This window comes from Syngnathus floridae, chromosome 8, assembly GCF_059516105.1.
Source record: "Syngnathus floridae isolate MCC-2025c chromosome 8, RoL_Sflo_1.0, whole genome shotgun sequence".
Lineage (NCBI taxonomy): Eukaryota > Metazoa > Chordata > Actinopteri > Syngnathiformes > Syngnathidae > Syngnathus > Syngnathus floridae.
In genome coordinates, this window is record NC_142420.1 from 263,482 (window position 1) to 284,899 (window position 21,418).

The 21,418-nt window shown below is 52.1% G+C and overlaps 1 protein-coding gene across 1 annotated transcript in view; it reads right to left on the reverse strand.

Annotated features, from left to right (window-relative positions):
* The window catches only part of ttn.2 (titin, tandem duplicate 2), a 164,034-nt gene that overhangs the window by 78,488 nt on the left and 64,128 nt on the right, over positions 1–21,418 (reverse strand). Inside the window, exons 95-139 of the mRNA XM_088382789.1 lie at positions 21,323–21,373; positions 18,096–18,161; positions 17,916–17,993; positions 17,715–17,798; positions 17,531–17,575; positions 15,819–17,393; positions 15,448–15,498; positions 14,969–15,367; positions 14,583–14,861; positions 14,242–14,511; positions 14,022–14,161; positions 13,827–13,953; positions 13,165–13,431; positions 12,811–13,077; positions 12,431–12,694; positions 12,146–12,285; positions 11,910–12,036; positions 11,572–11,838; positions 10,902–11,168; positions 10,530–10,796; positions 10,018–10,157; positions 9,809–9,935; positions 9,427–9,569; positions 9,174–9,297; positions 8,830–9,096; positions 8,467–8,564; positions 8,205–8,373; positions 7,740–8,009; positions 7,315–7,581; positions 6,814–7,092; positions 5,998–6,406; positions 5,379–5,503; positions 5,033–5,299; positions 4,568–4,837; positions 4,087–4,386; positions 3,426–3,728; positions 2,866–3,053; positions 2,684–2,798; positions 2,314–2,601; positions 2,076–2,227; positions 1,859–2,006; positions 1,468–1,767; positions 962–1,249; positions 588–884; positions 125–311 (exon numbers count right to left, since the gene is read on the reverse strand). Of these exons, the coding sequence (XP_088238915.1) occupies positions 125–311; positions 588–884; positions 962–1,249; positions 1,468–1,767; positions 1,859–2,006; positions 2,076–2,227; positions 2,314–2,601; positions 2,684–2,798; positions 2,866–3,053; positions 3,426–3,728; positions 4,087–4,386; positions 4,568–4,837; positions 5,033–5,299; positions 5,379–5,503; positions 5,998–6,406; positions 6,814–7,092; positions 7,315–7,581; positions 7,740–8,009; positions 8,205–8,373; positions 8,467–8,564; positions 8,830–9,096; positions 9,174–9,297; positions 9,427–9,569; positions 9,809–9,935; positions 10,018–10,157; positions 10,530–10,796; positions 10,902–11,168; positions 11,572–11,838; positions 11,910–12,036; positions 12,146–12,285; positions 12,431–12,694; positions 12,811–13,077; positions 13,165–13,431; positions 13,827–13,953; positions 14,022–14,161; positions 14,242–14,511; positions 14,583–14,861; positions 14,969–15,367; positions 15,448–15,498; positions 15,819–17,393; positions 17,531–17,575; positions 17,715–17,798; positions 17,916–17,993; positions 18,096–18,161; positions 21,323–21,373 (10,552 nt within the window). The remainder of the gene's footprint in view (positions 1–124; positions 312–587; positions 885–961; positions 1,250–1,467; positions 1,768–1,858; positions 2,007–2,075; positions 2,228–2,313; positions 2,602–2,683; positions 2,799–2,865; positions 3,054–3,425; positions 3,729–4,086; positions 4,387–4,567; positions 4,838–5,032; positions 5,300–5,378; positions 5,504–5,997; positions 6,407–6,813; positions 7,093–7,314; positions 7,582–7,739; positions 8,010–8,204; positions 8,374–8,466; positions 8,565–8,829; positions 9,097–9,173; positions 9,298–9,426; positions 9,570–9,808; positions 9,936–10,017; positions 10,158–10,529; positions 10,797–10,901; positions 11,169–11,571; positions 11,839–11,909; positions 12,037–12,145; positions 12,286–12,430; positions 12,695–12,810; positions 13,078–13,164; positions 13,432–13,826; positions 13,954–14,021; positions 14,162–14,241; positions 14,512–14,582; positions 14,862–14,968; positions 15,368–15,447; positions 15,499–15,818; positions 17,394–17,530; positions 17,576–17,714; positions 17,799–17,915; positions 17,994–18,095; positions 18,162–21,322; positions 21,374–21,418) is intronic.

Sequence of the window (21,418 nt, forward strand, 5' to 3'; positions counted from 1 at the left end):
GAAAAGGCTCTCCAAGTCCCAAACAGGAGTAGACCGAGTCTCGCAGGCAGACAAAAAAAAAGTGAGACACTTGAACCTGATGTCAAGCCCCTCTTCCACTGAGCGGTCACCAGTCCAAACCAACCTGTAGTTTGTGTCCTTGATGGGCAGCTTGTTGCATCGGATCCACCTGTCGTGGTCGGGCTCGTATCGCTCCACCCAGTAACCGGTGATCGGGCTTCCTCCGTCCTCGTCGGGCTCGTACCAGCTGAGAGTCAGCGAGTCCTTGGCGATGTCCGAAGGCTCCAACTTGTAAGGGGGGCCCGGGGTGTCTGGGGAGAAAAAAAAAAAAAAAGCTTGGTCAACAAGGGCTCTGCACATGATCACTCTCCTTGGCTCAATCAACATTTCTAGAGACAAATGATGCAACTCAAATGTCAAACAAAAAGACAAATGCACCAATATTAATGTTTCAAAACAGTTTCCCCCCAAAGGTTTACAATACTTGACGTTATCTACATAAATGCGCAAATGTACGTAAATATATCCATTTTTTAAGAGCACAACGCAACTGAAGTACTATAATTCATCCCCAAAATTGAACCTACCGAAGGGGTATCTGGCAATAATGGACGGGTGTTCGGCTGGTGGGCCCACACCAAACTGGTTCTCGGCAAAAACCCTGAAGATGTACTCTTTGAACTTGACCAGGTCCACCGCCCTGTAGGTGGTTTGTTTGACGGTGGACGAGAGCCGGTGCCAAATCTCGCTGTCAGCGGCGCGGCGCTCAATGATGTAGTTGGTGACTCTGGAGCCGCCGTCGTCACGCGGTGGGTTCCAGGCCAGGAAGCAGGAATCGTTGGTAATTTCCGAAATGTCGAAGGCTGCAGGGGGTCCCGGTTTGTCTGAGGTGGGAGAAACACGACTGACTGAATTTGGGTCCAAAGCACATCTTACGGCTGCATCCAGACTTCCACGCTACCGAGAATATTGACGTCGACGGTGGCGGTGGCTCTGCCGCAGCTGTTGGTGGCCTCAATGATGTAGGTTGAGCTGTCATCCCGCTTGGTCTTGGACACGGTGACTGTGGAGTGTCCCGGCTTGGCGTCGATATGGACTCTGTCATCTGCTTTGAGGACCAGGTCAGCCTTGGTCCACTTGACCCGGGGCTCGGGTTTGCCCGTCACCAGGGCGGGGAGTTCAATTTTGCTGCCGGCTTTGGCGGTCAGACCGGCAAGCAGCTTGGCGTCCAGCTGGATCTCTGGTGGCTCTGGAAAAGGTTTCATTATGGACGACAACTAGTTAGGACAATGGTTACCAGTTAAAACACTTACTCCAAGACCCCTGCGGGATACCGCGGGTCAATTTTAGCAATGCTTTTTGGTTGCCTATTTGATGTCATTTTGTAACTAGTAATGCGACCCTGAATGTTTATCAGTGTTTTCTGAAAATGTTGGGGATTAAAATCAACCCCTCTTTGGTCTTTACCTTTGGGGTCTACTGCCTGGATCTCATCCGTGGCCTTGCAGGGCCGACCGGCTCCGAGTCGGTTCAGCGCTCGGACTCGGTACGAGTACCACTCGCCCTCGGTCAGACCCGTGACTTGGCACTTGAGTTCGGGGACCAGGTCTCCGCAAGGCTCCCACCGATCGTTTCCTCTCTGGCAGCGTTCGACGTTGTAGCCGCGGATGCTACTGCCGCCGTCATACTTAGGAGGCTCCCAGGTCAGGAAGATGCCACTGGCCGACTTGTCTCTCCACCGCAGATTTTCTGGTGGGTCAGGGACGGCTGGGAGACAAAGTGATTGGCGGTTAGCTATACATTGTTTGGGTTCAGTTTTTGCTTCTTCAGGTCACAAATCAATTGTTCTGCAGCTCACTGGCAGGAGAGGACACATTGACAGGCTCGTCAATGTAGGCCGGCTCTCCTGGTCCACACTTGTTGCAGGCCGTGACCTTGAACAGGTACTCTTTGCCTTCAATCACATCGGTGACTGTCATCTCCAGATCCTGGATGCCCGAGGCCGCCTGCCAAAGGATGAGAGAGGGCGCCTCGGTACAATGCGGTCGACTGAGATATCATTCGGCGCGTCGTACCTTGAGCCAGGTCTTGCGGGAGACCTCTCGTTTCTCCACCTGGTAGCCCGTCAGAGGACTTCCTCCGTCGTGCTCTGGAGGATCCCAGCTCAGGTGAACGTGCTGGCGGGTCACTTCCAGAACCTTGAAGTCCTTTGGTGCACTTGGCGCGGCTGCAATGCGCAAGTGAAAAAAATAAGACCTCAGTACAGATGCATTTTGTCCGGCTATGACACACAAAGCCTCTGCTGTTCCCTACCAATGACATTGACTTCGATTTCTCCAGAGACAGACGAAACGTCGTTCTCTAGCTGCAGGGTGTAGGTGCCTTTGTCCGGACGGACGCTGGGAGTCACCACGAGCTCCGCAAACGTGGACCTGGTGGTCACCGTGACGCGGTCATCGGCACCGCTCAGCTCCTTCTCCCCGAATGTCCACTTGGCGATGGGGACGGGATATCCGGTGATGGGGACTCGGATGGTGAGGGCATTTGGAACGATCACCTCCAGCCCGTCTTTGAAGCCACTCAGGTCCATGGTAGGTGGGGCTGGAGAGGAGAGGGAACCGAGTGATGTCAGCCGAGGTGGCGATCAACTCCAAGAACTACAACGGCAGCGCATCCCACTCACTGTGCGGGTCGTCGGCCAGCAGAGGTCCGATGACGTTGGATGGATCCGAGATGCCGGCGGCGTTTTCAGCGAACGCTCGATAGTTGTAGTATGTTCCATATTTGAGTCCAGACACCTGAAATCAAACATAGCACATGAAACTGATATCGCAATAAGGGAATCACCGAATTTTGACACGGCACCTTGTAGAAGAGGTCGGGGCAGAGGCGGGTGTTGCAGCGGAGCCACTTGTCAGTTCCGTCCTCACAGCGCTCCAGAATGTATCCGGTAATCATGCTCCCGCCGTTACTGAGCGGTGTCTCCCAGCTCAGCTGCACCGAGTTCTTGTTCTGGTTTTGCCAGACCAGGTTTTGAGGCGGACTGGGAGGCTCTGTTGGTGGCACGGCGGGTCCAATGTAAATGTAATGCCGCATTGTACTTTTTAAATCTTTTTAATCTTTTTATTCTATTTATTCTATTTTATTTTATGCACTGATCAGCTGGCACTTTTAAATTCCGTTGTACAAGTGAGACAATGACAATAAAGATCAATTCTATTCTATTCTATTCTATTCTACACTTGAGAACTTGTAGCTCCAGCCAGCTGGATTCACCCGAGGGTGTTACAGTTAACAAAAAAAGTGTTCAAAAATGAAGCTAACAAAAAAGCACGAAATTCGATACGTACAAACTGGAAGTGAGGCAAAAAAAAATCAAATAAAACTGTACAACTACTAAGAAAGTTGACTAAACTCGGACTCACCGATAGCGTCCATAATCTTGACGGGATAGGTTGCGGCACTGGGCTTTCCGACGCCGGCTTTGTTCTCCGCCTTGACTCTGAAGATGTACTCTTTGTTCTCAATGACGTCATTGATGACGGCGCTCAGCTCATCGGCCTTGGTCACCTGGACCGGCGACCATTTGACAGACGTCCTGTCACGAAGCTCCACAATGTAGCAGGTGATGGGCGAACCGCCGTCATACTGGGGCGGTTCCCAGGTCAAGGTGCAACCAAATTTGGAGACCTTCCCCACCGTCACATTCCGAGGGGGATCGGGAACGTCTGATCGTCGCAAGAGAAACAAGACTCAAAAACTCGACAAGGAAGGAGGGAAGGCACTTTGTGTCGACTTTGCCTGGGAATGACCCTGACACCCGAAAGCAACTGATGATTGAAATGTAGACGGTGGGAATGGAAGGTGGAACACTCCAGAAATGGGCAGCATGGACGTGCTCACATGCAAGCTTTCTCCATTTCAGAACTTTGGACAGATAACAGGCCCCATATTGTCCTGACTGAAAGTGAACCACGAAATTGCAATATTATGCATCAAATTGTGATGAGTGGAATTTGGGGAACATTGCCATTATTGGACAAAGGAAAAATAAAATGTTCTGCCGATGTCAAATGATTGCCTTACCAAACTTGTTCTTGGCCTGGACCGGTTCGTCTGTCTCTACAAGGGGTCCACTGCCAACTCTGTTTCGGGCACAGACCCTGAAGAGGTACATGGAGTCCTTCTGGAGTCCGGTCACGGTGTACTCCGGACTCTGGGCGTGCTCTGTAGCCAGCGTCCAGGTCTTGCGTTTGACGTCTCGCCTCTCCACCACATACTCGATGACTTTGCTTCCGCCGTCGTTCTCCGGTTCGTCCCACGCCAAACTGACTTCTCCGTCAGCGGTGTCCACAACCTGCAGGTTCCGCACGGGCCCCGGGACATCTGGGTAACGGACAGACAGAGATTTCAGTTGCGATGTGATCGGCGGACCACGAATCGAACTCTCGGGACATTTGCTTGGTGTGCAATAACTGAACGACAAGGCGTCCTCTGTTAGGTGAGATGGCTTCGTGGCCATCATGTCTGTTACAAACGCACAGTGTAAAAAAAATAAAAATCGTACCAATGACGTCCAGGTTGATGAAAGCTTCACCCGCTCCATGTTTGTTCTTGATGATGACCTTGTAGCGACCCTCGTCAGACTTTCTGGGGTCCTTCATCCGGTACTCTGTGCAGTCAGAAGAAGTGTAGATGCTATCCTGGGACAAACTTGAACTGCCGTACAGCCAGTCAGCCTTGGCTTGAGGGAAGGCGCTGTAGGGAACCGTCATGACCAGGGGCTTCCCCGCGTCAGTGATGTAGTTTTGGTCTGTGGTCTTGATCTGGGGCGCCGCTGCAGGGGCAAGACCGGGAGAAGCCGTGAGAACAAAAAGTCGGAAAGAAGGGCTCATCCAAGCAACGCAACTGGGGGAGGGGAGGTTCCGATCCGCTCGGCTTTCCTGAACCACGGGTGCCGTCACATTAATACTTGGTGGCTTTGTTTTGTCAGATTGCCATTCACGCCTGTGCTAATTGTTTAGCAGCTTACCCGCCAGCTCCAGCTTGGCTTTGGCATCTTTGTCCTTGGCCACCACTCTGTACTCGCCCTGGTCTCGAGGGCGGATCTCACAGACCTGCAGCCTGTGTACTTTGCCTTCGCTCATCATCTGGTATTTGTCTCCCTGCACAATGGTCATGTTGTTCCTCAACCAACTGACTTCAACTCTGTCTTTGTTGAGCTCCACTTCGAACATTACGTCCGAGCCGGGCGGCTCCGATACGTCCTGCGGGGGCCTGACGATCTCCACCGGGATCTCTGCGAGCCACAAAGTCAGACGTGAGATAATTGCGCAGGTTGGAAGGAATTGTGGCCGAGCGTGGCCCAGCTGTCTCACCTTCCACAAAGAGCCTGGCTCTGGATCGCTTGTCGTCGACACCGCACGCGTACTCGCGCTCGTCGTCTAGTCGGCACTCTTTGATGCGCAAGTAGCACATATTCCCATCTTTTTCAAACGTGTATCTGGGAGAAGACGGCAGTTGCTTTAGTGAGGGCACTTTGTGTTGGAAATGTACGCCAATACTAAAGAGCTGAAGCTGAACTGTAGAACGTGAGACTTGGTATATACCGGATGGAAAACGTCATTTCAATTTCATGATTTTTGAAGCAACATTTGGGAATGGAACAGCCGCGAGTCGGCAAGACGCAATTTGCGACGCGGACAGTTTGGTTTGCCCTGTACAACCCGTGTTATCAATGAAAAGTCTTTCAAGGGTCTCATTACAAATGAGTGCAAAAAAAAGCTTTGGAAAATGTGATGTTGGAATGGACACTTGATGAGCAATATGGAGTTAAAAAATGGAATTTAAGATCAATCATGTTTTGCTTTCAAAAAACAACCCAAAAAAAAAAGGAATAAGCTGTAAGGTTTGTTGTTGGAATGGTTTGAGTCAGTCACAAATATGTGGAAATTAGAGGATGTTGATTTTGGCCAATCATTTTTGAAAAATGAGCACCTGGGTCCTTCTCTGATCTCACGTCCGTCCCTGTACCACTTGACCTCGGCCTTCTCTTTGGTCAGCTTGCAGGAGAACTCGGCGTCCTCGAACTCGGTAATGGTCTGGTCCTTCAAATGCATGGCAAAGTCGGCGGGCGACTCGCTGATGATCAGCTCCGCCGTGGACTTGTCGTCGCCAGCCACCACCGTGTACTCGCCCTCGTCGGCCAGCGTGCAGTCCTTGATGGTCAGCGTGTGCTTGTCTTTGTCCACCCGGTACACCAGCCGCTTGCTGAAGACCACCTCCTCGCCGGCCTTGATCCACTTCAGAGTGACGTTGTGGCGGTTGACCTTGCAAGAGAAGCTGACCGTCTTTTTCTCCTGTGTGTCCACATCCTCCAGAGGAACCACGATCCTCAAACGTTCCTCTGAGGACACAAACATCAGACGCTGCGCTAAGATCCAGGTAACATTGTTCAGTATCATTTTCAGGAATGCTAACGTGCTAACAGCTGCTACGCTAACCAAGAGCAAGAATGGCCAACTGTTGCTAAGCTAGCATGGATAGCAAACTGAGTGCCCTGTACGGCTTTCTCTAAAAACGCTAGCACCATTGCAGCTGCTATGCTAAGATCTGCCAAAAAATAGACTTGAAAAAATGTACCCACCCACACCAACAGTTGGTATGGTAGCACACGGCAGGATTGGAAACCGAGTTACAACAGTCCCACACAGAACAGCATTACAACTTTCTCTGCACCCAGGGACCGTTCCTAACAAAACATTCTAGCATGCTAATGGAAACTATGATGGAAGGCCCGCAAGACGGACTCACCTTTGACAATAAGTCCGCAGGAGCTCTTGACATGCTCTCCTCTGTGATTGCTGAGGTGGACGCTGTAATTGGCTTGGTCATCCTGCTGCGCATCTCGGATCCTCAGCGAGAAGATGTTGTCCCGCTGGAGCATCACGTACTTGCTGCTTTCGAAAATGGTCTCGTCGTTCTTCTGCCACTTGACCTTGGCGCCCTCGTTGTTCACCTCACAAATCAGGACCACCTCCTGGCCTTCGTTGGCCTCCGTGTCTTTTAGCGGCGTGATGATCTTCAGTTTTTCTGCAGGTCAGCGGGTGACATGGAAGTTAGCCTTGGGTTCAGATGCGTTCATGTAGCCAGGGTTTTGCACATCAACTTTGGTGGCGGCCGGCCGCTTCCACCAAGTTACAGCTCAGGAAAACCGTTAACTGACCAGCATCTTTTTCAGCTGCCATTGTGGTCTGACGCCGTATCGCACCTGCCTGGATTTGGGCCCGGAGGAACCCTAGCGGGGTCACTTACCGTGTACAGTGAGCTGGGCGCTGGCTCTAGTGGCTCCGATCAAGACCACGTATTTGCACTCATCGCTGAGCTCGCAGTTCTTGATGACCAAAGTCCTTCTCTTCCCATCACTGACCATCTGGTACTTGTCCCCGCCCTCCAGCTCCTTGTCATCCTTTTGCCATTTGACCTCATAGGTCTCCTTGGACACGGTGCAGGTGAACTCGGCCTTTTCGCTTTCTACCACCTCCACGCTGCGAGGCCTGGAGAGAAACTCGGCCGCCAGTTCTAAAACAGCAGAAGAGAAAGACCAGTTGAGAGCGGACAAGACCAGTTTGAAAACGTAAGTCAAGGAGCTTGGTTGAAGAATGAATGAAATTCCCAAGTGTATATTTTTTTAGGTGGAAAAAAAGCAGCCGCTAGACAAGAAGTGGCAGTGTGTGTACCATTAATCCTGAGGTTTCCTGAGGTTCTGACCCTGGGACTGAGCCTGCAGTTGTACTCTCCGGCGTCAGGAATCTTCAGGTCCTGAATAAGGAGGATTCTCCTCCTGCCGTCCACAATATGGTCATAGCGACCGCCCTCCGGCAACTCTTCCTCGCCCTTGTACCAGGTAACGTCAGCGTCGGCTTTGGAGACTTCGCAGATGAGCTTCACGGTGTCGGTCTCCGTTCCCTCCACATCGGACAGGTTCTTGGTGAACCTGGCCTCCTCCTCTGTGAGAGACCACCACCAGTTTGAGTCGCACGGCATCACCCGTTATGATGTTCTGCCAGTGCGGTCAACACTCGGTCCTTCTCACGACTGTATTTTGACGCTTCTCATTGATGGTGGTACTACGTGTAGCTTTTTTGAGGCGGTATTGGTGTAAAGCTTTTGACACCCACTGAACCTAGCGTCACTCTTCTTACCGATAACAGTCAGCATTCCGGAGGTCTTGGCGGTTTTAGCGTCGCACTCGTACTCGGCTTCGTCATCCATCACCGACTTGTGGACAACGAGGATGTGTTGGCGTCCCTGAGCAATGATTTCGTACTTCTTCCCTTTTCGGATTTCACTTCCGTCCTTGAACCAGCAAACCTGTGAAGAGGAAGGAGGGGGTAAGACAATGGTTAGACTACGATTAAACGTGAACGGGGATGACGATGAGGGCACCGAGGCGACCGAACTCACCTTCACATTCTCTCTGGATACTTCACACTCAAACCTGGCAGATTCCTTCTCTTGCACTTCCAAGTCATGGAGCGGCTTGGAAAACTCCACGCGGAGAGCTGTGGGTAGAGACACCGATGTCAGGCTAACTGAGGGATTCACAAAAGTCTCCAGATAGTCAGTGAGACCGCCTCAATTTTAAATTCAAGGGGTTTGTGAATATAAGCCCTGGTTAGTGGTGGAACTGGAACAAGAATGTCCGTTTATGGGGACTACCTGACTTCGAATGTAAAAGAGAGAACAGGAGGTGAGCCCCCACTTGGTGCATTTCTTTTTAAACTGGTTCCCATAGGTGTTTCTCATGTAGTGGGTGTTGGTACTCACGTTCTACGTTTAGGAAGCAGGAAGTCTTGAATTCTTTGGCAGCACAGGAGTAGGTCCTGGAGTCATCCAGGGCGCATCCGTGGATGAGCAGCGTCCTTTTGCGTCCGTCTACGAGCATCTCGTACTTTTTGGTCTTGCGGATCTCCTGTCCGTCTCTGAACCACTGCACCTCGCCATTGGGCCGAGAGACTTCACACTCCAGAGTGGCGGTGGCCTCCTCCTCCACCGTCTGGTCTTCCAGTGGCTTGGTGAACTCCACCGGTGGCTCTGCAAAACGACAACAAACCACTTTTGAGCATTGAGTACCGGGACAGTCCAGCTAGCAATCATCTCGGACGTCCCACCTTTGACGATGAGTCTAGCTTCGGTCTGGCAGTCTTTGGTGGTGAGCCGAACTTGTCCTGCTTCATGCAGCTGAACATCCCTCAGGGTCATGCTGTGGACTTTACCCTCCGACTTCAGTACCACCTGCAGTTCAGTGACAAGCTCAGTTTTGATCCTTCAATGCTGCCCGTAGTGATGTTCAGCACATCCCAAAACCAACCGCAAGAGCATAAACAGGGAGTGGAGTCGGCAGGCGGCCAGTGGCATACTCACTCGGTCGCTGGGCTCCAGCTTGACGCCCTCCAGGAACCACTGCACGGGGACGTCCTCGTAAGACACTTCGCACTCGAAGGTGGCCGTCTCGCCGGCCGTCACAGTCACGTCGCTCAGCGGCCGCGTCAGGGTCACCACTCGGGCTTTGGAGCAAGGAGAAGACATTTTGCGTGAGAGGCAGTACGCCCCCCCTCCCTCAAAAAAAACAAGTTTCTGCAAAAAGTCGTCGGGGCGGCTGCTCGACGCCCACAGTACAGATGCCGGTGACGCCCAGCACCAGGGGGGCCCTGCTCATTAGCGTATGAGCCGGGTCACATCCCGGCCCGGCCAATCGGCGGCGGCAAAGTGGGCCCCTTAAGGCTTGCAAAACACACAGTTTCACCTTTGACGCGGAGCTGAGCGGATGATTTTGCATTGGCGGCGGCAAAGTCTACTCCTCCCGCCATGTCCATGCGGCAGTTGAAGAGGATCAAGGTGTGCCTGACGCCTTCCTCCTTGATCTCCACATCCTGAAGGACAAGAAGAGGTGGGCGGCGTCGCATGACGGCGCTCGCAAAAAAAGACGCTGGCGAAGGGGAAGGAAAAGCTCACAGTGGACGGGTGAAGTGTCTCGCCCTTCAACTTCCAGGTGGCGTGAAGGTCCTCCTCGGAGATCTCGGTTTCAAACTTGGCCGTTTCGGTCTCAGTGACTTCCACACTGTAGAGCGGACGCATCACCTTGATGTCGCGCTCTGCGTTGCGTGGACAGATGCTAGCGTTAGTTCAAAGGCCGTGGCAAGATTAACTGGAGAGAGCAGAACTGGGCGGGACCACCCAACCTCTAATCTCCCATTGAGGAACTTTGCCCTCTACAGTTGTGCGAAAGAAACTTGAGAGGGCAATGTCCAAGCAGGAGTTGGTGTTGCAGAGGCGCAGAAGAACCTCTAAAGAAAGTTTGAGGCTCTGCAAAACACACCTAAGAAGCACTGTTGGCTGCCTTTAGAAAGCAAATCCTATCTGACCGAATAAAGCGGGGACTATGTGGACGCTGATATTTCAGACGACCACTCCAGAGATTCAGGTCCCAAATTGCGGGACTCCACGTGGGATGGCACAAGGATTACCTTCGATGTTGAGCTGGGCTGTGGTTCTGTCAGTGGCACAGTCGCACATGAAGGCTCCCTTGTCGCTCTTGGACACCTTGCGGATGACCAGCATGCGCTTCCTGCCTTCGGACTGCATCACAATGTTCTTGGAAGCAAAGATTTCCTTCCCGTCTTTGAACCAGCGGACCTCGCCGGAAGCTTTGCTCAACTCACAGGACAGCACCACTTGGTCCTTTTCGATAGCGCTGTAGTTTTGGAGCTTGAGCGTGAAGTAGAGGTCGCCCTCTGCAAGAGGTCAGGGTCACGGTGTCAATGCGCAAACATGATTTGCTGGCTGACGAGCGCAGGAGTCAGCAGGCGGATACAAAGACTCCGGGCTCGCATACTAACCCAGCACGGTGAGCATGGCCTCAGACGTCTTGTCCATGGCTTCCACTTTGATCAGGGACGTGTCATCAATAGACACCTCCTTGAAGGCCAGTGTGTGGACTCGACCGTCCTCTGACATGTGCACCACCTTGCTGGGGTGCAGGCGTGCGCCACTTTTGTACCAAACCACCGGGATGTTTTCGTGCGAGAGTTCCACACTGAATTCGGCCGTTTCGCGCTCTTTCACCGTCACGTCCTTGATGGGTTTGAGAAACTCCAGGCGGATACCTGACGGACAGAGACCGTGTTCACACTGTGGCTGAGGAATACCTGCTTAAATCCCGGAGACATCGACATGGAATCTGCACGTTTCGAGAGCACAAATCCTGTTTAGCAGGACTAAAGAGGGTGAGACCACATGGACAAAAGTATTTGAGCTTGACATCCTACCAAGACATTTTGCACAACTGCAACACTTTGGGCAAATTCCTGTTCTGCAAAGCTCGGCAAGCTCTGTGCTCGGAAGAGTGCGGTGTAGAAGAACACGCGACGGCGGAACAAGCCTTCGAAAGTCTTTCAACTTAGGGCCAAGTGGCGTGCGTTCATGCACCTGCGGAACCTTCTGCGCCACTCTAAACCTATACATCTGGTGAGCCGCCATAGCACGTCCACCCGGTTTGACGTGGGCTACCTTCAATGATCAGCTTCCCTGACGTTCTCTTGTCTTCGGCCTCAAACAGGTACTTGGCTTCGTCTTCATATCTGGCGGATTTGACGACAAGAGCGTGTTTGTTTCCGTCTCGCAGCAGCTGGTATTTGTCGTCACTCATCAGTTCCTGAGAGCCTTTGAACCAACGGAAGCTTTTGGGTTCTCTGGACACCTCCAGCTCAAACTTGGCATCGTCCTTTTCAAAGACGCGCACGTCAGCCAGCGGCGTGATGAAAGAAACGGGAATCTCTGTTGATTGATAGCGAGATGATTAATGCCGGCGCGAAGGCCCCGTTGGCGAGGGGGAAGCCAACGCTCACCCTTGACTTTCAGATTGGCCGAGCACTTGGCGTCAGCGGCGCTAAACGAAACCTCGCCGGTCTGAGGCACCTTGCAGTTGTAGAGCACCAGAGTGTGCTTGGCTCCATCCTCCACCATCTCCACATCCTGTAGATGCCGATGCACTTTTCAATGCTAAGATCGGGGTCACGAGACCACCGTTTCACACACAGACACACGCACACACACACAGCGGAAGATCTAGGGGTGCACATACGGGAGATGGACTTAAGACTTGGCCGTTGAGTTTCCACTGGCTGTGCACGTCGTCCTCGCTCAGCTCCACCTCGAAGCGAGCCGTCTCCCCCTCAAACACCTCCACGCCGTACACCGGCCGCAGCACTCGGATGTGGCGGGCTATCGTTGAAGAGAGGCCACAACTTAGCGACTAACTTGCGAGAAGGTGAAAGCATGATGAAGACGGCGATGAAGCAGAAGATGGCATAGCGCACGAGCCGTGGGATTTGCCGGAAGGGAAGTGACAGCAAATTGCCGCCTTTACCTTCAATGTGAAGGCTTGCTGTCGTCTTGTCCGTCCCGCAGTCACACACGTACTGTCCCTTGTCTATGTCGGCCACTTTCCTGATGAGCAGCGTTCTGCGCTTGCCCTCGGCCTTGATGGCGACCACCTTGGAAGCCTTCACCTCTTCTTCATTGTGGTACCAAAGCACCTTAACATCTTTGTTGAGCTCACATTCTAGGGCCACCTTGTCCTTCTCCACTGCTGTGTAGTCCTGCAGCTTGACGGTGAAGTACGCGTCTCCCTCTGAAAGGGTGCAATTGGACAAGGGTGACACAAAAGCGACAAGACAGAGACACAGAGACACAAAGACGGCAGACGAGGACGCCCGCCTGGACGGCCCCAAAGAGAGCAAGAGTTACCTATGACGGTCAAGTTCGCCATGGAGGAGACTCCTTTGGCCTCAGCCTTGATCTGGCAAGTGTCATCCAGAGTCACGTCCTTGATCTCCAGCACGTGCCGCTTTCCATCCACGTGCTTTAGCACCGTTCGGCTGGGATGGACTTTGACGTCGTTCCTGTACCAGGTCACCGGAATATCTTCGTGGGAGAGCTCCAGCTCAAAGCGAACTGTGCTGCCCTCCTTCACCGTTTGGTCTTTGAGCGGCGAAGTCAGTTTGAGCCTGATGCCTACAACCGCAGCGTCAAAGTCATTAGGACACTGAGCGCTGGCTGCATGGAGTGTCGGCGGCGCAAAGCCACGCGTCCCCCGCTTACCCTCCACAATGAGTCTCGCCTTGGACTCTTTGCCCAAAACCTCAATCCTGTATTCGTCCTCGTCGTCAAACTGGCAGCAGTTGATGATGAGCAAGTGCTTTTTGCCATCGGCGATGATGTCATACTTGGTGTCCGGGGTGATTATTTCGCTTCCCCTGTACCACATGGCCTTGGGGACATCTCTGGTGATGGCACATTCAAACTTGGCCTGTTTCTTTTCAGGCACACTTACGTCCTTGAGTGGTACGACAAAGTCCATTGGGATTTCTGAAGAATGTCAGGATGGGACAGGCACGCACATCAAACACCAAACGAAAGTGACAACGGTGAGCGGCAGACAAAAAGGTGCCCTTTTATCGCCACATACACTGCAGGTATCGCTCAATGCGTTTCCAGACCACGAAGAACGACAAACACGACGAGTCAAAAGACAAATAACGAGAAGAGGGACGTTTGGAGGAGGCGGGCGGGCGGGTGGTCGGGGGTCCCGAGTCTTCCATTGTTAGAGCTAGCGTACGCACGCCAAACCTAGCATTGACGTCCTACATGGACCTGAAGTGATTTGATTCCTGCCTTAAGGTCTGTACCGAGACTGAATAAAAAAAAATGTCTGTGTTTGAGAAAGACGATTGCGGTCCAAGTTGCCGTAAGCACGTGCTTACCTTTCACGGTGAGCATTGCGCTCGTGACAGCGTTCAACGCTTGGTAGGACACCTCGCCCGACTGATCCACTTGACACTTCTTAAGCTTCAGTTGGCGCACGCCACGCTCCATTTGGATGTCGCAGGTCTACGGGAGGAAGAGAGTCACTTGAGCCAAAACTCCATACAGGGCAAAAAGCAAAACAAGTTTCATACCGGGGATCTGGTCAGAGGCTCCCCTTTGAGCTTCCATTGTCCTGGAATGTCATCCTCGGATATTTCCGTCTCAAAGGCAGCATCTTCCTTCTCGAACACCTCCACACTGGTCAGGGGCTTCAAGATTTCAGCTTCGCGCTCTGAGATCAGACACGTTACGTATCATCGCACGAAGCAAAGAACAAAATATGGCAGATGAAAGCCGAACCAAGACCCCAACCTCCGAGAGTCAGTTTGGCGCTGTAGACACGTCCCTCCACCTCCACCGAGTAGTCGGAAACGTCGTCGGGCTGGCAGTTCTTAATGGTCAGCGTCAGGTCCTTCCCGTCCTTGATGATCTCCACTTTGTCGGAGGGGATCAACTCCTTGTCTCCTTTGAGCCATTTCCAGTTGGGAGTGTCCTTGAACAGCAGGCCTTTAAACGTGGCGCTTGCCTTGGGTTTCACATGCTGGTCCCTCAGAGGCTTTACGAGCCAATCCTTGATGACCTCTGTTTTACCCAGAGCAGACCGTCAGTGTATGGAGATGGCTGGGGTCGGGGACCCAGCGGAAAACACTCACCCGTCACTTTCACGTTTGTCGACGTCTTCAACTCAGCCTGGTTGGCCACTTGGCAGGAGTAGCAACCAGCGTCCTCCTCAACGGTGTTTTGAATGGTCACAGCGTGCGCCAGCCCAATGATGTTGATCTGGAACTTGTTTTCCTGCTTCTTCAGGACCTCGTCGTCCTTCCTCCAGATGACATCTCTCTCCTTGTTCAGCTCGCAGGACAGGTAGAGCGGCTGACCCTTCACAGCCGACATCTCCGGCTCCAACTCCTTGATCCATTTTACAGGGAGCTCTGAAAATGAGAACAACCAATTCAGGTGAGATCCTGACAGTACAGCACCTAGCCTACGCCCAAACACCTACTCAGAACAGGATGACCACGAAGGAACAACTACACACCTTCGACAATGAGCTTGGCGGTACAGCTGATTTCCTTGCCGGCGTTCTTGGCGACGCAAGTGTACTCTCCGGTGTCCGACAGCTGCACGTCTTTAACCATCATCTTACGGTCTTTGCCGTCTGAGGTGAACTTGTGTTTGGGGCTCTCGCGCAAGTTGCCGCCATCCTTCATCCACGAGGTGACGGCGGTGGACGGCGACACCTGGCACTCAAAGACGGCCGCGGAGCCGATGGACTCGGCCTCCTGCAGCACAATGTCCTCCAGCTTCTTGATGAACTTGAGCGGCACCGCTTTGAGTTTGAATCCTCCAAAAGGCTCCTCCGGAGGTGTAGGAGCGCCTCGTCCGGCAGGTCTGAGACCACGTCCCCTGCCTTCACCGGGCGATGGCGTCAGCTTGGCTGAGAGACCAATGAAAGGGACGGCGGGACTTTCAGGAAAGGCAGATGTTTCCGGGCGAATTTCGTCAACGGCGACTTACGTTTGAGGCCTCTTCCTCTTGCCCTTCCTGCTTCCTCTGCCGGCTGTCCCTCTGCTCAGAAAGACAAAGCTATGAGCTGCCTGCAAACAGCATCTGCTCTTAAACAGTGTCAGTGGAATGAAGGTGGAGAAATGAGCGTGAATGAGTGTCGTGCTACGTTAATCAGAGAAAGTACAGGAATGACATGAAGATGACGACGACAACACCCAAGTGGACGGGAATGACATCACAACGTAACCAGTGAGGTTGAGGACCACCAAACACAGGTGAGCGGTGTGAAGATGGAGGCATGACCATGGCAATGAGTTGAGATTATTCGGTGCATGAAGGATGGCTCTGTCGCAGGTGGTCCCGGGGCTCCGACGTCTCACCTCTCCTGGTCGCCCCCGGCACCTCCAGAGCGCCCTCCTCCTCCTCCCCTTCACCTTCCCAGTCTTCATCAGGAACCAGTTCCCAGCCCCAGGCCTCTTCCTCTTCTGGCTCCGCCTCCTCGTCCAGCCTGAGGTCCTCCTCAAACACCTCCTCTTCTGGCTGAGTCGCTACTTTTCTCATCTCGACCGCTCCGGGAGAAATTTCCTTGACCAGGGGAATCGTTTCCTTGGGCGAGGGTGTTTTGGCTCGTTTCTCAAGAGTGGTTACATCTGGGGAGTCCTTGGGTGAAACTGTTTTGGGAGTTTTTCGGAGTTTATAGGCAGCAGGAATCCCTTCGGTTTCTTTGCTCTTCTCCACTTTGGGCGATGGTGTCTTCTTCAGCTGAATTTTCTTGATTTGCTCCACAGGTGTCAAAGCAACTTCTTTCTGATCCTTGACCTTGGCTGTGACTCCCTTCCTGAGCTTCAGTGGTTTCGGCTCCTCTGAAACTTGATCGGCGTTCTTCAAAGGAGATGGCACTTGAGAGGGAGTCTTTGCTGGAAGTGGCTCAGGGTCTCTCTTCTTCTCCAGGTTTCCCTCCTCCGCTTGAGGGGTCTCAGGTTTCTTTGGTGTAGCAAGTGGTACTTTCACTTCTGGTTCACCCACAGGGACTACACGGTCCTCCGTCGTCCCCTTCTCTTCAACGGCTGACGGTTTCTTCTCTGGTTCAATAGCTTGGTTTGAAGGCCGAGAGAACGGCTTCAGAGCCACCTTCTCTGGCACTGGCTCGGGCTGCCCTTTTGGGGTTTTCTTGACCTTTACTGGCGCTTTAGCTTCCTCCTCCTCCTCCGATTTTTCCTCGGGTACTCGCGTTGGCACCTTTGCCGAGGGCTCCTTTACCTCTGTTGGTACTTTCTGAGGGATCTTCTGTGGTTCCTCTGCCTCAGTCTCCTTGGGAAGCCTGGCTCCCTTTTGGAAAGCCACGGTGTCTCTGTCTGGTGTGTCTTTGGCTTTCTCCGGCTCTTTGGCAGCTTGAACCGGCTTCTCAAAGGGTTTTAGTTGGACAACTTCTTGTTCCATTTTATCGGAAGGCAGTTTTTTCACTTTTTTCAAGGCAGCAGCAGCAGCAGGAGGGCCTGCTTCCTCCTTCGTAGTTTTGGCAGATTTCTTCCGCAAAACCGCTTCCTCTGGTCTGTCATCTTTTGGAGTTTCTTTTTGACGGCTCCATTTAGGCTCAAGGCCTTCTTTTTCTAATTCTTGTTTTGGCTTTGGAATTTCCTGCTTTTTCTCCACCTCTGCTTTGTCTCTCGGTGTCCACTCCTCTCCAGAACTCCTGCTTGTAACCGTCATCTCGACTGCATGCTCTTCATGCACCAGCTGGATTATGTCAACTTGCGTGGTCCTGGTGGCCTCTCCGAGTTTCTGCTCCTTCTCAGCCTCTTTAGGTGACACCGACGGAATCTTCTTGAGCTGGACCTTTTCCAGCCCCTTCTCCACCTCTTCCCTCGAGACCGGAGTGGCTTTCCTGAGAGTCGGGAGCTCAAATGTCCCTGTCTCCTCCGTGGGAACTTTACCTTTTTTAAGCCGAGCTGGTTCTGAGGCAGCACAGGTTCAAGTTACCAGAAACCGATACAGACAAACAACACATCAGACAATAGACTCGAGACACAAAGACCGAGTAGAAACAAGTGAATGTGTCATGATGTAAAGCCGTCGGGAGCGTCGTTCCTACCTTTCTTGACTCCTGCCGGTGCTTGAACTGGTCCCTTGGTTTCATCTAAAGGTTGAAAAGGTTGTTATCAGTTATATTTTTTGTGGAAATTGTTGGACCTTACAGGCCTGGATAAAAGCATTCGAGACCTCAACGATGCATCGAGTCGTAAACAAGAAAACAAAGACCCTGCCTGACAAACTACCTGTCACGGGGGCCACTTTCACAGATTTTTCTTCTGCCACAACCTTCACGGTGGGATCTTCAGCCTTCACAAGCGGCTTGACCGCTTCAAAATTGACAAAAAAAATCAAAAGGAGGGGAAAACAAGGAGATGTTGCAGTGAAAAGAGTCGCGAAGGTGTTTGGACCGAAGAGCCGTCACAGGAGCATTGCGTCTTGGCTACCTGGCTTGGTCCGTGCTTCTTGCAGCTGCTCAACCTCATCTGGCGTTTTGACTTCGACTGGTGTCGGTGCTTGGCGATCTTCGAGTACACGGTCGACAGAAAGATTTGCATCTTGACCAGAGTCGACCTCAGAATGCTGTCAACATTGTGCGCAAGAGTGACATTCAAAGAAGTTGCTACCTTTTGGTGGAACCGCAGGCTTGGCTGCCAGTTCCTTGACCGGCGGTCGCAACTCCTCCACCGAAGCTTGGAAAGGAAATCAAAAGACAGTCAGAGCGTCCGTGCAGGCAACGCCAAGGACAATGAGCACATGGACAAACAGACAGACAGACAGACAGACAGACAGACAGACAGACAGAGAAACTGACAGAGACCGAAGAGGTTAATGTGCACGGTTCGGAACAGGGTGGGATGCAAGACGTGGTGGATTTAGAAGAGGCGGCATTGAAATGCCTGTTGGTGCCTGAAGAAAATGTGACTGCCGACGTGAGGCCGACGTGCTGGACTCGTGTTCAAAGTCACACAAACACGTGCTCGTGACACGCCACACGCTTCTCTTGATACCTCTGCGGACATTTTGAGACCAAAGCCCGTTGTGGTCGCTGTCCTCGGCCTGCGGGGGCTCTGGTTCATCTGTTACTGAAGGTTCTTGGGCCGAGGCCAGCAAACTAATCTCACCTTTTGCTGAATCAACTTTTCCTTGCTTTTCCTTGCACTCTGGTTTTGCTAAATTAGGACGCTCTCTGCTGGGTGTCCCTCCCTCTCTAATCATCTCTCTCTGACATTCATCCATCACAGGTGACTTCCTTTCCATCTGCTGCTTCAGTTCTGCTTGTGTCAAACTCTGAGCACGGTCCGTTGTGATTGTGTCTGGAACTCTTTGTTCCACCTGTTGATGTCTGGGTAAATCCTTTGTGACACGAATGTCAGCCTCCTGTGACATATGAGCTTTCAACTTGGCAACATCCGCTACTTCAGCAAAAGTGGCGGCACAATCAAAAGGATCCTCGGCCATGTCTGAAATTTGCTCATATCCTCGGGCACTTTGGGGGACCTGGGACTTGAAGACTTCTGCTTGATTGTCTGCAGCTTCCCCATCTGTTGAAGGTTTTCTGTCCATTTTTTCGGGTTGTCTTTCTGAAACACGACCATGTTGATCCTGAACCACGGAGGCGTCGGCACACACATCTTCTGCAGAAATGTGTTTGCCTTTGCTTAAATTTTGTCTTTTCTCTTTGAGGGATTTGGATCTGAATTTGAGTGAGGGCTCAGCAGCTCCTTCCCTTACTGTGTTCTTGACTGATTTGGAAGCATCTGCCTCTTCTCGTGTCTCAGTTTTTATCATTTGCATTTTTGGAGACACTGTGGATTGGACTTCAGCGGTTGTCAGGAGTAAAGGACTTGTCAGCGCTTTTCTGGTTCTATCGTGAGACTTTTCCGCAAACTTAACAACCCTTCTCTCTTTTTCATGGTCTGTGTAGTCTTCAACTGTTACGATCTTAGCTGAAGCAGGCCCTCTCGCCAGATCTTGTGTCATTTCAAAAACCTCTCTCTCTTCTCGGTTGGCCTGAAGTTCCTTCCCAATGGCAGCAGGGCTTGTTAATCTCTGCAAAGCTTCTGATTTTATGCCTGCATCGTGAACAACTCCAGATGGAGGAGTCACCAGCTCCGTCACAGCCGCTCTACTTTCCAGTAGACCATTGGTCTCTTCTTGGACTCTGTGGGACTGGGATCCCCTAAGTTGGACCACACTCAGATCAGCCTTGGATTTCTTGGAGCTTCTTGTTTCTGCAGAGGAACACCGTTGGCTGGTTTGGCCTTCTTCCACAATTCTTCTATCTGTCGGGACTTCTTGCTCTGGCGGAACTGGACAGACTTGGTTCGGTCTTATTTTAGGTGAAGCAAAGCTCTTTGTTCCATGTTGTCCCTGTCTTTGTTTCCTTCCTACATGTTGAGCTGCTTGTATTCCTTCCTCAAGTATTGAGGCCACCTCTTCAGACATCTCCAGTCCAGCAGACTCCTCTGACGTTTTTGCGCCAACGACGGATTCAGGGTCTTCTCCTGCAGGCGGCTTCGCAAAAGCGCCATCAGCCTCTTGTCGCTCTGTTTTCAACTCTTGTATCCGAGGCTGAAGAACTTCTTCCGTTAGCTCTTGAGACTCGTGTGACGTTTTAACATCAAGACTCCGGCCTTCACCTGGAGCCATCGCCACGGGGGCCTGGTTAGAGGTGACGACATCACTCGAAGCTGACACTCGACAGTCTTCCCGGCAGGCGGTCGGATCTTTGAGAACTGCTGACTCTGCTGACTGACACAGCTGCGGTTCAATCCCTGCTTTGCTTTGGTACTCGACCCGAGAAGCAGGTTTCCTTGTAAGCGTGCCGGCCAAGAGACCCGATGGTGCTTTTTCAGGTGTTGAATGGTCAAGCACGACGAGGGGCGATGCTTTAATCTGTTGAGCGTGATGAAATGTGGACTTTGCCTCCTGGGCAATCACATCTGTAGTATGAGGAAGCTGCTGTGCTTCTGTGGTGGGTTCCTCCTGGTGTTTGCTTAATAATGTCTGTCTTTCAAGAGCTTTACTTGACACGCCAGCCATCAACTTACAGGAGTCACTCGTGCTAACCTTTGGTTGAGTTAACTGATCCTGGATTTTGTCATGGTGAGACATCTCCAACGTAACTTGGTTCTGCTGTACTTCCTTTACAGCGGCTGTGAACTTCACGCTGGCATCTTCTAAGCCCCCCGCCGTGGTTACTACGAGACGGTTGGACGCGACTAATGTCCTCTCAGGTCCTTCTGAGCTCTCCCTGTTCTCTTCTCCATGTTCAGCCCGTTTCAGAACTTTTTGAGACTGACGGTCTGCAACTTGAATATTTTCTTCTGATAAAACATCACGGCCAGTTCCTTGCTTTGCCTCCTTTTCAGGACTGCACCTGCTCCATTTCTGAGGTTCGTCATCTAACTGCGTGTCGCTGACTATCACGTTCACATCTTGCCTCACAGCTACCTCAGTCGCTTCAACTTTGGGCTTGTCTTGTCTGATTGTGCCTGTCACACTGGTTGCCTGTGAAGTTTTCATCTCAAACCTGACTCCTGAACCCTGGCTGAACGTCGTTTGAAGAAGGCCCGGGCTCTCGGAACCGTCAGTAACAGATTTCCATGCCCTGGCTTTCGAGATCGCTTCAATCTGCTCAATGTGCTCTTCTGCCCGGATGTCCAAGGCTTCCCCGGACAGGAAGCCGCTCCTTTGCTTTCCTCCCTCAGACGCTTAAGTGGCGGGAAGGGTGACGCAAAAGCGCCATTAGGCGGCGCCAAGAGATTAGGAGCAGACAACAGACAGACAGACAGACATCTCAGTTAAAGGGTACAGAGAAGCTACGGGGGCAGACGCGCTGCTGCTCTACCTCTCTGGCCTTCTTTCTCCAACTTCTCAATGGCGGAGAACCTGTCGGCGTCTTTGACGAAACGCAAGAGGTTAAAATTCAGAGAAAAAAAAGAAT